Raw genomic sequence first — 16,839 nt, forward strand, 5'->3', positions numbered from 1 at the left:
CTGATTTAAGATCAGTGATTTATCAATCGAACATCCTGATTTAAGATCAGTGATTTATCAATCGAACATCCTGATTTAAGATCAGTGATTTATAAATCTGACATCCTGATTTAAGATCAGTGATTTATAAATCTGACATCCTGATTTAAGATCAGTGCTTTATCAATCGAACATCCTGATTTAAGATCAGTGCTTTATCAATCGAACATCCTGATTTAAGATCAGTGATTTATAAAGCGAACATCCTGATTTAAGATCAGCGATTTATAAATCGAACATCCTGATTTAAGATCAGTGATTTATAAAGCGAACATCCTGATTTAAGATCAGCGATTTATAAATCGAACATCCTGATTTAAGATCAGTGATTTATAAATCTGACATCCTGATTTAAGATCAGTGATTTATCAATCTGACATCCTGATTTAAGATCAGTGATTTATCAATCTGACATCCTGATTTATTTCTAGATGGCGGGAAAAAGTGTTTGCTCTTCTTGTGCAGCAGAAAACGTCGGAGATGATGCAGAAAAAGAATGATTACAATTGGAAGGAAAAGGTAAATATCTCTGAGTTATACACTAAAAATAGATGGTGTTGGATCTGGTCAGTAAAACCTCATGATTTCCAGAAACTGAGGTTTGGGATTTTAGTTTTGCATCATTTCCACTGTAATTATCCAAATTGTCTTGTTTTACTCTGGAGTGTAATGAACATAGATTTACATGTTAAATATGAATATGATTTAAAACTTCAGAGTATTGAATATATAAAACTGTAGATTTATCAAATAGCTGGTCATTTATCAAATAGCATGTCATATAGCCATGTCATACGGCCATGTCATACGGCCATGTCATAGATATTATATCTCACATGTATAACAACACTATTGTGATGTTATAATAAATATATGATGCTGCATGATTGTCTGGGTAGACAGAATCGTCCCATTCGAGCCGGATTCACCTGTTTTATATAGATACTAAAATTGAAAGTTTTTTGCTTATATTCTCATAAATAGCAGTTATGTGATAAATAGAATCTCACACTTGTGGCTATGTCATATGAAATTTATTAAACTTGTACAATAATTTGATATGCCACTAGCCTAAAGACTCAAATCAAATTATTGAACTCGTTTAATAAATTCCATATGACGTAGCCATGAGTGTAAGATCATCTATCCACATGCTTTATAAGAATTAATTTTATGCTGTGTGTTAAATGTTAACTGTTGTAATTGAAGCTGTCAGACCTTCAGGACCAGATGATGTCAGTCAGTAGTCAGAAGGATGTACTGGCTCACTCATTATCAGACGTTAAGGCTCAGCTCGACATCGAATCTAACAATAACAAGGTAAACATCAACATATTGTATGTATACAAGCCATCTTCATAGTATTACTTACCAAGTCATCAAAATAACAATACTGTTTGCTAGTGGGTTTTGTGGTTCTGTCAACAGGCAATGTTATTTTGAAGCAAGGCCTCCTTGTAGTAGCTGGTGGCTACCTCACTGAACACATAGAAAGAGTCTCGTCCCACACTCTCCAGAGCAATTGTGTTCAAGTATCTTATGAATGGACACAAAGGTCCATAATTTAAGCTTCTTTTTTAAGCTTCCAGAGAATTGCAGACATTTCTATAATTTATCATATAAAATAAAGGATGTTTGTGTTGTTGGGTGAATTTCAGGTAGCCTGGGGATGTATGGGGTCAAGGTGTCATGGTCCAAGGTTAAGTTCACATTTAGAATTCTTTTTGTGGCACACATGATTGTGTAGCAGCATTAAGAAATTCTAAGGGATGAAGATGACTTCATCTGTCTATTGGTATAGATTAACAAACATTCCATGGATGTTTAAATAAGAAAACATTTTTTTAATTGCAACACAAAGTCTATATTTGTGTAGAGCAGTCAGGAAAACTAACAGTCACCTTTTCAATGATCATCGTTATCAATGGCCATACTTTCTTCATTCCATCAAGAAAATCGGTTAACAGATATGATTTTATGTCATAGAAAAGATTGAATACATGTACTTGTATCGAGTCACTGATCAATGATTGCTGGTTCACTCATAAAGTTGCCAACAATGTGACAAATGAAACATCGCCGCATCATGGCAATGGAGATCAACATCACTCCCAATAGCCGTGAACTATGGATCCCTATAATCTTACATATGTCAAGGCAGGTAACTCATACACACTCTTGTTGATTAGTTTATTGGTCTCACACAACTAATTCAGCCAATCAGCTGATGTTTCACCTGAACCAAGTCCCTGAAGATAATGTGTTTCTTGGGTTTGTAGCTATTTCCTGAGTAAATAACACACACAATGGGTACTTTCTATATACGAGAATAAAGAGTAGGGCCTTGAGATTTTGAAAATCAAATATACACTCCTGGTATAAATAGAAAGATGTAGGAATCCAGGTGTAAAAAGGCGGGAATTCCGCAGGTGTGGGTTCCCCTGTGCACTGTAAATATCAGGGTTACTGTCTTCCAAGTACAGATGTGCTCTTATATATGCTATTAAACCTATCCAATAACATCATTTTTCTGGTAGGGAAATCTTCAACCTTTAATTTGATATGAATTTCACAACATTTGAACTTCAAATGAGCGATTGAGGGGATGGAGTCATTGGTAATAACATATAGTGAAATAATTAGTTGTGTGAGACCTTATTGCAGCATTGGAAAGTCACCTCTGAGGTTAATAAAATGACGCTCACCTGCCATTTTTCAGTTGGCAATCAATAAGTGTAATCTGCAGTTGGTTCTTGATCTTATACTTAAAATAAAACCCTGCTGGTGGAACTGGATGAAAATAAAACCCTGCTGGTGGAACTGGATGAAGTGATTATAAATTGAAACCTACTTTGTTTCCACACAGTGACACTGGAGATTCAGAAATGCATTAATAAAGAGGTTGCTTTGTTTAAAGTAGTCGGTAGTTAAATGCTTGTATATGTTGATTGGTAACAAACAATAAATTTTCAAGGAAAGTTTCTCTAACAAAAGTCATCAAAGATCAAATATCTAATCATGATGTAGATGAATTAATTTATGGAGAAAAAATGCAGTAAATTGAATGTTTACAGGAGTTGTAGTTTGTCATGAAATGTGACGGACATATTAATCCCCAAGATCTAAGAATTAATCTTACAATAGCAGGGATATATATCTCACTATATATAGGTCTCTTATCAAGGTATGCCAATTTAGTGAGCTTTAAAAACAAACAAAAATTAACTTAAGCTGTGTTTTTATTTCCTGCAATTTTATATTTATAACTGACGTTTCTCCTTTATTTTAATCCTTTGTGAACAGCACCTATAAGTAGTATGGGATCTTTGATGTTAGTAATTTTGCCTAACTGTAGTAGACAGGGGTGGGCTTATTACCGGGTATGGCCTTTATTCGGAGATAAATCAGTAATATGGGTGTGTTTGTGTGACTTGTAGAGGCTACAACAGGAGGCAGACGAGACCCAGAAGGTGGCGGTCATGCTTGACCAGCAGCTGTCTCAGGACCGGGAGTCAGTGGACAGACTGGTCAATTTCTCACGGAGGTACACAGTACAGTAGGACAGTGGATTAATCAGGATTAAAAACTCACTACTTTGTCAAAGTTACTTACAAATAAATTAGATTTGAAGTTTATATCTTTAAAGTGCAGTAACAGGTTGGTGATTGTTGATGTTTGTGACTTGGGATGATGTAAAGTAGATGGATTAGATACAATATTATGTACTCCATTTTAGATCCTCTTTCTAATTCTTACAACATTGAGTGGGTTTTTGTTATGCACTTGAAAAAGAAAATATGGAAGTTCAACGAAGGTGTGAGGATTTATTATAGTGGAGTATTGTACCTAGCTTATAAGACTTAGACCAAGATATGATTTGTGATGAACATTCTTACGCTCATCAATATTTTATTTTCCTTGTAACTGTATTGCTTACCAATAGATTTATGTACATCTGTTAAATGTTTCTGTTCTGTATCTCAGTATCACCTCCGCCATGGATACTAGAACTACGCCATGGACACTAGAACTCCGCCATGGACACTAAATGTTTCTGTTCTCTTTCTCAGTATCACCTCTGCCATGGACACTAGAACTCCGCAATGGACACTAGAACTCCGCCATGGACACTAAATGTTTCTGTTCTCTTTCTCAGTATCACTTCCGCCATGGACACTAAATGTTTCTGTTCTCTTTCTCAGTATCACCTCCGCCATGGACACTAAATGTTTCTGTTCTCTTTCTCAGTATCACCTCCGCTATGGACACCAAATGTTTCTGTTCTATATCTCAGTATCACCTCCGCCATGGATACTAGAACTCCGCCATGGACACTAGAACTCCGCCATGGACACTAAATGTTTCCGTTCTCTTTCTCAGTATCACCTCCGCCATGGACACTAAATGTTTCTGTTCTCTTTCTCAGTATCACCTCCGCCATGGACACTAAATGTTTCTGTTCTCTTTCTCAGTATCACCTCCGCCATGGACACTAAATGTTTCTGTTCTCTTTCTCAGTATCACCTCCGCCATGGACACTAAATGTTTCTGTTCTCTTTCTCAGTATCACCTCCGCCATGGACACCAAGCTCCAGCCACTGACAGCTGCCTTAGTAACACTCCAAAGATACGGTCAGCGGATCAACTTTGCCAGCGGCCGCGTGGAGATGTTACAAGGTAAAGATTCATACCAGTTTACCATATTTACAATAGTCTGTGATTAACCAGTGTCCACACAGCATATGTATGCTTCCTTCAACTTCATGGTTTTAGCCTATATTTTATATATATTTTCTTTAATTCACGGTGTTCTCTGATATGACAGGTCTGTATGCCCGCCGTGATGCTCTGCTACAGAGAAAGACTGAAGAAGTTGAGAAGCAGACAGGGGATAGAAAAGGGGAGATAACTACAACGGACAGGTATTTACTGAGTAAGATTGGGGATAGAAAGGGGAGATAACTACATCAGACAGGTATTTACTGAGTAAGGGGATAGAAAAGGGGAGATAACTACATCGGACAGGTATTTACTGAGTAAGGGGATAGAAAAGGGGAGATAACTACATCGGACAGGTATTTACTGAGTAAGGGGATAGAAAAGGGCAGATAACTACATCAGACAGGTATTTACTGAGTAAGGGGATAGAGGAGGGGAGATAACTACATCGGACAGGTATTTACTGAGTAAGGGGATAGAAAAGGGGAGATAACTACATCGGACAGGTATTTACTGAGTAAGACAGGGGATAGAGGAGGGGAGATAACTACATCAGACAGGTATTTACTGAGTAAGACTGGGGATAGAGGAGGGGAGATAACTACATCGGACAGGTATTTACTGAGTAAGGGGATAGAAAAGGGGAGATAACTACATCTGACAGGTATTTACTGAGTAAGGGGATAGAGGAGGAGAGATAACTACATCGGACAGGTATTTACTGAGTAAGGGGATAGAGGAGGGGAGATAACTACATCGGACAGGTATTTACTGAGTAAGGGGATAGAGGAGGGGAGATAACTACATCAGACAGGTATTTACTGAGTAAGACTGGGGATAGAAAAGGGGAGATAACTACATCGGACAGGTATTTACTGAGTAAGACTGGGGATAGAGGAGGGGAGATAACTACATCTGACAGGTATTTACTGAGTAAGACTGGGGATAGAAAAGGGGAGATAACTACATCAGACAGGTATTTACTGAGTAAGGGGATAGAAAAGGGGAGATAACTACATCAGACAGGTATTTACTGAGTAAGACTGGGGATAGAGGAGGGGAGATAACTACATCAGACAGGTATTTACTGAGTAAGGGGATAGAAAAGGGGAGATAACTACATCAGACAGGTATTTACTGAGTAAGGGGATAGAGGAGGGGAGATAACTACATCGGACAGTTATTTACTGAGTATGGGGATAGAGGAGGGGAGATAACTACATCAGACAGGTATTTACTGAGTAAGGGGATAGAGGAGGGGAGATAACTACATCAGACAGGTATTTACTGAGTAAGGGGATAGAAAAGGGGAGATAACTACATCAGACAGGTATTTACTGAGTAAGGGGATAGAAAAGGGGAGATAACTACATCAGACAGGTATTTACTGAGTAAGGGGATAGAGGAGGGGAGATAACTACATCAGACAGGTATTTACTGAGTAAGGGGATAGAAAAGGGGAGATAACTACATCAGACAGGTATTTACTGAGTAAGGGGATAGAGGAGGGGAGATAACTACATCAGACAGGTATTTACTGAGTAAGGGGATAGAAAAGGGGAGATAACTACATCAGACAGGTATTTACTGAGTAAGACAGGGGATAGAGGAGGGGAGATAACTACATCGGACAGGTATTTACTGAGTAAGGGGATAGAGGAGGGGAGATAACTACATCGGACAGGTATTTACTGAGTAAGGGGATAGAAAAGGGAATATAACTACATCGGACAGGTATTTACTGAGTAAGACTGGGGATAGAAAAGGGGAGATAACTACATCGGACAGGTATTTACTGAGTAAGGGGATAGAAAAGGGGAGATAACTACATCGGACAGGTATTTACTGAGTAAGGGGATAGAGGAGGGGAGATAACTACATCGGACAGGTATTTACTGAGTAAGACTGGCGATAGAGGAGGGGGGATAACTACATCGGACAGGTATTTACTGAGTAAGGGGATAGAGGAGGGGAGATAACTACATCAGACAGGTATTAACTGAGTAAGACTGGGGATAGAGGAGGGGAGATAACTACATCAGACAGGTATTTACTGAGTAAGGGGATAGAAAAGGGAATATAACTACATCGGACAGGTATTTACTGAGTAAGACTGGGGATAGAAAAGGGGAGATAACTACATCGGACAGGTATTTACTGAGTAAGGGGATAGAAAAGGGGAGATAACTACATCGGACAGGTATTTACTGAGTAAGGGGATAGAAAAGGGAATATAACTACATCAGACAGGTATTTACTGAGTAAGACTGGGGATAGAAAAGGGGAGATAACTACATCTGACAGGTATTTACTGAGTAAGGGGATAGGAAAGGGGAGATAACTACATCAGACAGGTATTTACTGAGTAAGGGGATAGAAAAGGGGAGATAACTACATCTGACAGGTATTTACTGAGTAAGACTGGGGATAGAAAAGGGGAGGTAACTACATCAGACAGGTATATACTGAGTAAGACTGGGGATAGAAAAGGGGAGATAACTACATCAGACAGGTATTTACTGAGTAAGACTGAGCCCCACTCGATTTGCACTCTTCTCAGAAGAGAAGCCTTCTTAGAAGATCGCATTCCGTTATGTGTAAATCGAGTAAACTGGGAGAATATAACCCAAAATAAACAATTTTTCAAGTTTTCGCAAGCACTATGACACAAACACGTGCATGTATGTGTCATAAATCCTTCTCTAGTGAAACTCATCACTCGCACACTTAAAACATGGTCGCCGCCATCTTGAAAGATAAATCTTTGAGACGGAAGAGGTAGTAGATCTTCCAGAAGCAGAAGAGGTACAAATCGAGTGACCGGAAGATATATTCTAGAAGGAGAAAAGTGCAAATCGAGTGGGGCTCAGGGGATAGAAAAGGGGGCGATAACTGCACTTGTCAGATATTTTTGAGGGCAAGTTAGATCATCAACTATTTTCTTTATTTACAACCAACCACTACCTGTTTCTCAATGGTGACACATTCACAGATGAAGTGTAGTATTTGTAGGTTAAACCATAGTGGACTAGACAATTGATTTCAGATTGTAATGCATTACTGTCAATATTTGTTTGTCTGTATGATTTGACATATTTCACTGTATGAGTTTGCCTTTTTTAGTGCGAATCACTTACAAGAAGAACTGGATCGTGTGATCAGGGAGCGTGACGCATTGGCGGTTCAGCTGCGACAAGACAGTGAGACCTGGGATGAGCGACTACAAACGGCCACGGCAACATGTAAGATGTCTACCTGTCAAATAAGTGTCTCCCTGATATTGATACCGACAATTTAGATAGTATATGTTGATATACTGTCCAAGACTAAAAGAATTTCATGAATTGATATTTATCTGAAATACAACAGTGTGAGTGTCATTCAAATAAACTAATGAAAGAGAAAAGTAATAAACCTGTTAGATCTTAATTACTGTGTGATACCTGCCAGTAGTCCTCTGGGGTCTGCTTGAAAGATCGGGGATTATTTCTTCTTCATTGTCTTCTGATTAGAATGATATCAATGAAGCCTAGTCCAGCCCAAAGGTTTAATTACCCTACGAAGGTGGGAGTGGGGGGAGGGGGTGGGGGGTGGGGGCGAAATGCGAACATAGGTTACCTGATATTATTTCCTTACATGAAAAATACCAAAATACAAGAATTTTCATTATTTTAATAGGAAAAAAACAGTATATATAATCGAGAATGGGGATATATTGACATGAAAAATACTGACATGTTGGTTTTGTTACAGATCAGGAGGAGATCACCAGCCTCAGAAAGACAGTAGAGGATCTAGAGTACATCACACAGGAGAAATCACAGGTATTGATGCATTGTTTGTAACATGTTTACTTACATATTCTTGGGCCTGTCACTTCAAAGTTTGATCTATATCATAAAACTTTAATGCTAATTTTTGACAAATAAATTTTGATTGTTTTGTAATCTTTATTATTTCTATCCTTTCATTTAAGTTTAGTAGTCCAGTAAATATGATACTAGAGTGTATTTGATTAAATCTTTTGAGAAATGTTTATGTAAAGTGTAATAATAAAATGTCTGACCAGAGAACGACAGACCTAAGTGAGAGATGTGAAGTCCAACAGAGAGAGTTGGAGGAGATGTCGGAGAGGATCGAGGCCCTGAACACGACCCTGGCACAGCAGGAGATTAGGTCCACACAAGGTATATTAACCATACACATCTGTTTCCTTGTTGATAGACTACAAATATTTGTTGTTGTATCAATGATTGTCAACAAAAATGTGTTTCAAATTTGTTTGTTCAAATGTCTAACCAGCAGTTTTAGCAAGATCAATGCTTACTGCTATTATTATAAGATGGCAGGAGAAACAAAGTCTGTCAAAATGTCAGTCAAGTTTTCCCTGAGTAGAACTAGTCTTTGATGCAATATTTTAAAAAGCTTGATGCACATAATGAAAAACCGTGTAGTTTACTGTTAAATGATTTCCTGTGAGTTATGTCCCTTTATGAAGTCTTCATTGTTCTAGTTTTGACTCACAGATCAGATCATCTTGCGTTAATAACCCTTAATTATGGCTGAAGTAAGCTTTTAAATGATTTATAGCATTGTCAGAGCAGAAGACATTACTGCAGACAGAAACAGCAGAGGAGCTATCTGAAGTAAATCGCAAACTTGATGATGCTCGAAGAGAACACACAAAAGCAGGTATAGGATGGAATCAGGTTTTCTTTATTTACAGCGTATTAACTATCGGAAAATTACCTAATATATTAAGGTAATCTATTGGAGAATAAGTAAAATGAAAATAGAAGTTTTACAATGAATAGATAGAATAAGTAAATATAAAAAAGTTGAGATCTGTGTGGTGTAAAATTTTCAGGAAGTAAATATTCAGATCAGTAAAATCTACATATGAAAAAACATAAATATATACATACTACATGTATAAAGGTATTAGACCAAGTGTAGCTTTATATAGAAATGTCAAAAATTCTATTTTGTAATCTTGTGTAATATAAAGAGTCCTCTGAAAGACATACTATTAAAGATTGTATAATAACCATTGTAGTTGTTGCCCTAAGACAATTAGAGCGCCAGTCTAACAGAGAGAAGGAACGGTCAGCAGAACATCTGGTCACTGTGGAGACACATTACACTAAACATATCGCCCAGTTACAGCAGCAACTACAGGCACTGGAGAAAGACAGAAATCTCATGATGGTAGGTAACTATGGCAACCACAGGTAACCAAGGTAGTACAGGACAGAAACAATATGATGGTAGGTAAGCATAGCAACCACAGGTAACCAAGGTAGTACAGGACAGAAACAATATGATGGTAGGTAACTATAGCAACCACAGGTAACCAAGGTAGTACAGGACAGAAACCATATGATGGTAGGTAACGATAGCAACCACAGGTAACCAAGGTAGTACAGAACAGAAACCATATGATGGTACTGTAGGTAACTATAGCAACCACAGGTAACCAAGGTAGTACAGGACAGAACCATATGATGGTAGGTAGCTATAGCAACTACAGGTAACCATGGTAAATCTGACCAGAAACCATATGGTAGGTAGCTATAGCAACTACAGGTAACCATGGTAAATCTGACCAGAAACCATATGATGGTTGGTAACTATAGCAATCATAGGTAACCAAGGAAGTACACAACAGAACCATATGATGGTAGGTAGCTATAGCAACTACAGGTAACCATGGTAAATCTGACCAGAAACCATATGATGGTAGGTAACCATAGCAACTACAGGTGACCATGGTAAAACTGACCAGAAACCATATGATGGTTGGTAACTATGTATAGCAACTACAGGTAACCAGGTGAACTGCAAATGTAACAGCATCTTCACTAACCAAGGCTTCTGCATGGTTGTGTTACACTTCAGGAACCCTTGGCAAATATAGTCGTCAACTCTGGCCCTCTAGCGGAGATTCAAAATTATCGCCCTTTACGCGTGAAATTTTTGACAAAGCAAAATGCGCGGTACATATGTACTTCATCTGTGATGTTTACAGACAAACATGGAGGTTCGTGTCATTTTGATGAAGTATGTGATCGAGAACTTCTATCAATTGATCGAGCACTTGGAATGTTTTCCCAAATATTGAAAGTCTTTGTTTGTCATGTCATAGTCGACAAGGTAGCTCTGTACTGGTTACTGCCATGTCATAGTCGACAAGGTAGCTCTGTACTGGTTACCACAATTGTTTTTACTGGGAAACCAAGCCTGAATGTAAAACATGATTGGATTGGATGCCCTGGGATTCCAGGTTGCGAGGGTTTGAACACGACCATATCTGACAAGGGTTTGTGGAATGTAACGCAATGAGAAGCCTTGGCTACAGCTAATGCTGAATGGAATGAATTATCTTCACCCTCAAATGAACCTCTTTGTGGTAGTTTACCTTAGGTAAAACAAATTACAGATCCCAGATAGTCAAAAGACCGCTCATTGTGATTGGTCGCCTTTGGTTTTAGTTTTCTGTGGAAGCTGTAGATCACCAAGTGTCCTGGGTTGTTGTAGTTGTGTTTTTTGGCAAGATTTTTTTTTTAAATTGCTCTGCATGCATTGGGCCACCCATATGTAGTTTAGTGAGGGAGTCACCAGTTACTACAAGAGGATCCAAGTTAAACAGGACCCTGGGCAGTCATAGTATGATTCACTCAGTAAACAAACCAAAGAGCTGGACATTCTGAAAACTATTATAATTACAAAGTTATCTATTTATTTTAGGCCACATTGAGACAGGAAGGACTGATAGGCAAGGTCAAGGCCACAAGGTCAGAACCCATCACCAACGAAGTCGAGGTCCCAATGAGAAAGGCAGTGATCTCACCACCAACATTGGAGGAGGCAACAGACAAGGAAACAACAGGTATGACTCTTATGGACATCATACATGTGAGGGTCATGTTATAGAAACAGTGATCATACATGAAAAGTTCCGGTCGTTACCATTGTAGAATATAACTTGGATCATGTATACAGTTTAATTTCTGTAAAACTTGTTGTGTCACCATAATATGGATTGTTCTGTAGGTGCGTTCACTGGTTTGGTCATTTTCCTTGTGATAACGTAGTTTTCTTAACCAATCTAACACAATCTGGGTATATTCATTCGTTACTAAAAATATTTATTTGGGATTGTTTTTTGGTCTGAAGACCAAAGGTCAAGGTCACTGTTAAAATATTGGGAGAACTTGATTCTGACGTGCCGGCGGCAAGCTCAAAACTGGCAAACAGCACAAACAGCAAGCTAGAATCAAGTTTGCCTTACAAGTAAAAATTTGGCTTTACACAATAAATTGGAGAGGATATTTTGTAAACAAATTCCGTCCTTTCCCATCTTGATGTGTCCAATCATGTCCTGTCCAGAATAAATGACAGATCTTCAGAATGTACCCCTCAACAGATTTGGTTCATATTTACACCGTAGTATTACGCCCGCGGTCACATTCTGGTGGTCCTAGCTCAAGGTTAAGGGTCGTAGGGCTTTCTCCTTGGGACGCATTGCTGCATGACAGTAAAGCATTCATGTGTCAGTCATTATAGACAAAGTTAGTGTGATATAAACAAAATGGTTAATGTTGCAATTACTTCCCCGTCAATTCATAGAATGAAACAAAATGACCTTTTGTGTTACTCTTATGACAGATGAACCTCTGGAGTCTGTGTTGGAGGATCTCAAGGCCCTGACTTCTGCTGTACTCAAGGAGAATGCTTCAGATTCTGACACAGATGATTGATCTCAATAGAACACACCTTAGCGTTAACTGTGATATATAGAAACATGGCACGTCATTTCGTGTGTATTAATGGATGGAGATACCGGTATCTCAAGCTCAGACCAGGGACGTCATTTCGTGTGTATAGATACCCGTACCTCCAGCTCGGACCAGGGACGTCATTTCGTGTGTATAGATACCGGTAACTCCAGCTCGGACCAGGGACGTCATTTCGTGTGTATAGATACCCGTATCTCCAGCTCGGACCAGGGACGTCATTTCATGTGTATAGATACCCGTATCTCCAGCTCGGACCAGGGACGTCATTTCGTGTGTATAGATACCCGTATCTCCAGCTCGGACCAGGGACGTCATTTCGTGTGTATAGATACCCGTATCTCCAGCTCGGACCAGGGACGTCATTTCGTGTGTATAGATACCGGTATCTCCAGCTCGGACCAGGGACGTCATTTCGTGTGTATAGATACCGGTATCTCCAGCTCGGACCAGGGACGTCATTTCGTGTGTATAGATACCCGTATCTCCAGCTCGGACCAGGGACGTCATTTCGTGTGTATAGATACCCGTATCTCCAGCTCGGACCAGGGACGTCATTTCGTGTGTATAGATACCCGTATCTCCAGCTCGAACCAGAAGCCAGAAAGTTCCTTGCTGTAGATGTGGATGTTTTATATCAAGCTGAGGACCTTTTTGGGGGAAGATTTATTTTGAAGTAGGTAGGATCTAATAAATCACTAGATATGGTATACATACAATATATCTATAGGGAGCTTCTCCAGTCTGTAACATTTACTACCAGTTAGGGTGTATATCATAAATTGGGCATTTACATAATATACTTTACATATATAAACACTGCCACAGAAAATGCTGTTTTGTTTGGGTAAATGTGATTATTGATAGAAAGATGCGATAGAGAATGAAATGAATGGTGTAAAGATGTGATAATGTATAGAATGAGATATATGATGTAAAGATGTGATAATGTATAGAATGAGATTGGTGTAAAGATGTGATAATGTATAGAATGAGATTGGTGTAAAGATGTGATAATGTATAGAATGAGATGTGTATAGAATGAGATATATGGTGTAAAGATGTGATAATGTATAGAATGAGATTTATGGTGTAAAGATGTGATAATGTATAGAATGAGATATATGGTGTAAAGATGTGATAATGTATAGAATGAGATTTATGGTGTAAAGATGTGATAATGTATAGAATGAGATTGATGTAAAGATGTGATAATGTATAGAATAAGATATATGGTGTAAAGAATTTATTTCAGCATCAGTTTGTGTTCAAGGTATAAATTAAAACATGTCACGTTTTAATTGTGAAAATATTATGATTGTGTTTGTAACTGTAAGGAAGTATTAATTTTCAAAATTTATTTTATCTAGTTAAACTGATCATGATATTGAAATATATCTACTTTGCATGTTTTATTAACTCTTTTGTTCTTTTTTCTTTCACGAATAGATTTACATAAATGGTGTACTGGAACTAGGCCCGGTAACCATATCATCAGATTTATTCCAATAGGATGAGAATTGTTACATTCCTGTTTTTATAATATTGATTGATAAATTATGGTCAGTACTAGAATGTGATAAACTAAGGTGATGTTTTCCCCAGAGTAAACTAAGGTGCTGTTTTCCCCAGAGTAAACTAAGGCGCTGTTTTCCCCAGACTAAACTAAGGTGATGTTTTCCCCAGACTAAACTAAGGTGCTGTTTTCCCCAGAGTAAACTAAGGTGCCGTTTCCCCCAGAGTAAACTAAGGTATTGTCAGTGTAACATTTTGTTCATTAGGAGATTCCCTGTTTCCAACAAATCTCTGAAATGTAGTTGTGTTCCCTGAGCAACATTTAATTTCAACAATTTTTGAAATAGGTATTGCCCTTTTTTATTTCAGTTATTAAATTATCAGGAGGTCTCTCTTTGGAGGATTTGTAACCATGACCATGAAGTTTGCTAGGGATTTCTACTGAACAATTCCTTCATTTACATATCTTATGTAACTTGATTCATAAATCAATGTCAAATTGGCATCAGACAGGCATGTAATGTTTCACCCTTCGGTACATATGTTTAAACCAATATTTCAGAAAGTAGCACTTGTTCTGACACAATTAAAACACTGACACTTTTATAATATTTATTTTCAATTTATTGGTAATTGTGAGATGGTGGGCGTCGCCCCACACACCTTACACATATATAGGTATCACATCCACCCAGATCTGGGTGGTCTCCCCTTGTTGCATAGCCTTGCGTTCTGGTACCTTCAGCTTGTACAGAAATAAACATTATTTGATTGCTTAACACGACAATATATTTTTTTTTCCCCCCCCTTTTTTTTTTTTAAAAGGAAAAAAAAATAGAAAAATTTTTTTTTTTAAAACTTCCCTTTTTTTTTATTAAAAATTTGATTGAAAAATTAGGGTATAATAAAGTATAAAAGATAAAAAATTTTATTTTCCCCAGAGTAAACAAAGGGTGCTTTTTTTCCCCCAACTAACTAGGTCTGTTTTCCCCAAGAAAACAAAGGTGCTGTTTTTCCCCAGTACAAGGTAAACTAAGGTGCTGTCTTCCCCAGAGTAAACTAAGGTGCTGTTTTCCCCAGAGTAAACTAAGGTGCTGTCTTCCCCAGAGTAAACTAAGGTGCTGTTTTTCCCAGAGTAAACTAAGGTGCTGTCTTCCCCAGAGTAAACTAAGGTGCTGTCTTCCCCAGAGTAAACTAAGGTGCTGTCTTCCCCGCAGTAAACTAAGGTGCTGTTTTCCCCAGACTAAACTAAGGTGCTGTCTTCCCCAGAGTAAACTAAGGTGCTGTCTTCCCCAGAGTAAACTAAGGTGCTGTCTTCCCCAGAGTAAACTAAGGTGCTGTCTTCCCCAGAGTAAACTAAGGTGCTGTCTTCCCCAGAGTAAACTAAGGTGCTGTCTTCCCCAGAGTAAACTAAGGTGCTGTCTTCCCCGCAGTAAACTAAGGTGCTGTTTTCCCCAGACTAAACTAAGGTGCTGTCTTCCCCAGAGTAAACTAAATTTCTGTTTTCCCCAGAGTAAACTAAATTTCTGTTTTCCCCAGAGTAAACTAAGGTGCTGTTTTCCCCAGAGTAAACTAAGGTGCTGTTTTCCCCAGAGTAAACTAAGGTGCTGTTTTCCCCAGAGTAAACTAAGGTGCTGTTTTCCCCAGAGTAAACTAAGGTGCTGTTTTCCCCCCAGAGTAAACTAAGGTGCTGTTTTCCCCACAGTAAACTAAGGTGCTGTCTTCCCCAGACTAAACTAAGGTGCTGTCTTCCCCAGAGTAAACTAAGGTGCTGTTTTCCCCAGAGTAAACTAAGGTGCTGTTTTCCCCAGAGTAAACTAAGGTGCTGTTTTCCCCAGACTAAACTAAGGTGCTGTTTTCCCCCCAGAGTAAACTAAGGTGCTGTTTTCCCCAGAGTAAACTAAGGTGCTGTCTTCCCCAGAGTAAACTAAGGTGCTGTTTTCCCCACAGTAACTAAGGTGCTGTTTTCCCCAGAGTAAACTAAATTTCTGTTTTCCCCAGAGTAAACTAAGGTGCTGTTTTCCCCAGAGTAAACTAAGGTGCTGTCTTCCCCAGAGTAAACTAAATTGCTGTTTTCCCCAGAGTAAACTAAATTTCTGTTTTCCCCAGAGTAAACTAAATTTCTGTTTTCCCCAGAATAAACTAAATTTCTGTTTTCCCCAGAGTAAACTAAGGTGCTGTTTTCCCCAGACTAAACTAAGGTGCTGTCTTCCCCAGAGTAAACTAAATTTCTGTTTTCCCCAGAGTAAACTAAGGTGCTGTTTTCCCCAGACTAAACTAAGGTGCTGTCTTCCCCAGAGTAAACTAAATTGCTGTTTTCCCCAGAGTAAACTAAATTTCTGTTTTCCCCAGAGTAAACTAAATTTCTGTTTTCCCCAGAGTAAACTAAATTTCTGTTTTCCCCAGAGTAAACTAAGGTGCTGTTTTCCCCAGACTAAACTAAGGTGCTGTCTTCCCCAGAGTAAACTAAATTTCTGTTTTCCCCAGAGTAAACTAAATTTCTGTTTTCCCCAGAGTAAACTAAGGTGCTGTCTTCCCCAGAGTAAACTAAGGTGCTGTTTTCCCCAGAGTAAACTAAGGTGCTGTCTTCCCCAGAGTAAACTAAGGTGCTGTTTTCCCCAGAGTAAACTAAATTGCTGTTTTCCCCAGAGTAAACTAAATTTCTGTTTTCCCCAGAGTAAACTAAATTTCTGTTTTCCCCAGAGTAAACTAAATTTCTGTTTTCCCCAGAGTAAACTAAGGTGCTGTCTTCCCCAGAGTAAACTAAGGT

At 38.5% G+C, this 16,839-nt stretch overlaps 1 protein-coding gene across 1 annotated transcript in view; it reads left to right on the forward strand.

Annotated features, from left to right (window-relative positions):
* Positions 1 to 13,967, forward strand: part of LOC117326832 (coiled-coil alpha-helical rod protein 1-like) — a 46,134-nt gene extending 32,167 nt beyond the window's left edge. Inside the window, exons 9-20 of the mRNA XM_033883596.1 lie at positions 471 to 558; positions 1,249 to 1,359; positions 3,477 to 3,583; positions 4,604 to 4,716; positions 4,865 to 4,961; positions 7,882 to 8,000; positions 8,512 to 8,582; positions 8,828 to 8,945; positions 9,349 to 9,450; positions 9,815 to 9,966; positions 11,506 to 11,647; positions 12,427 to 13,967. Of these exons, the coding sequence (XP_033739487.1) occupies positions 471 to 558; positions 1,249 to 1,359; positions 3,477 to 3,583; positions 4,604 to 4,716; positions 4,865 to 4,961; positions 7,882 to 8,000; positions 8,512 to 8,582; positions 8,828 to 8,945; positions 9,349 to 9,450; positions 9,815 to 9,966; positions 11,506 to 11,647; positions 12,427 to 12,518 (1,312 nt within the window). The 3' untranslated portion in view covers positions 12,519 to 13,967. The remainder of the gene's footprint in view (positions 1 to 470; positions 559 to 1,248; positions 1,360 to 3,476; positions 3,584 to 4,603; positions 4,717 to 4,864; positions 4,962 to 7,881; positions 8,001 to 8,511; positions 8,583 to 8,827; positions 8,946 to 9,348; positions 9,451 to 9,814; positions 9,967 to 11,505; positions 11,648 to 12,426) is intronic.
* The last annotated feature ends 2,872 nt before the right edge of the window (positions 13,968 to 16,839 follow it).

The sequence above is a fragment of the Pecten maximus genome, chromosome 5 (genome assembly GCF_902652985.1).
Source record: "Pecten maximus chromosome 5, xPecMax1.1, whole genome shotgun sequence".
NCBI classification, from domain to species: Eukaryota; Metazoa; Mollusca; class Bivalvia; order Pectinida; family Pectinidae; genus Pecten; species Pecten maximus.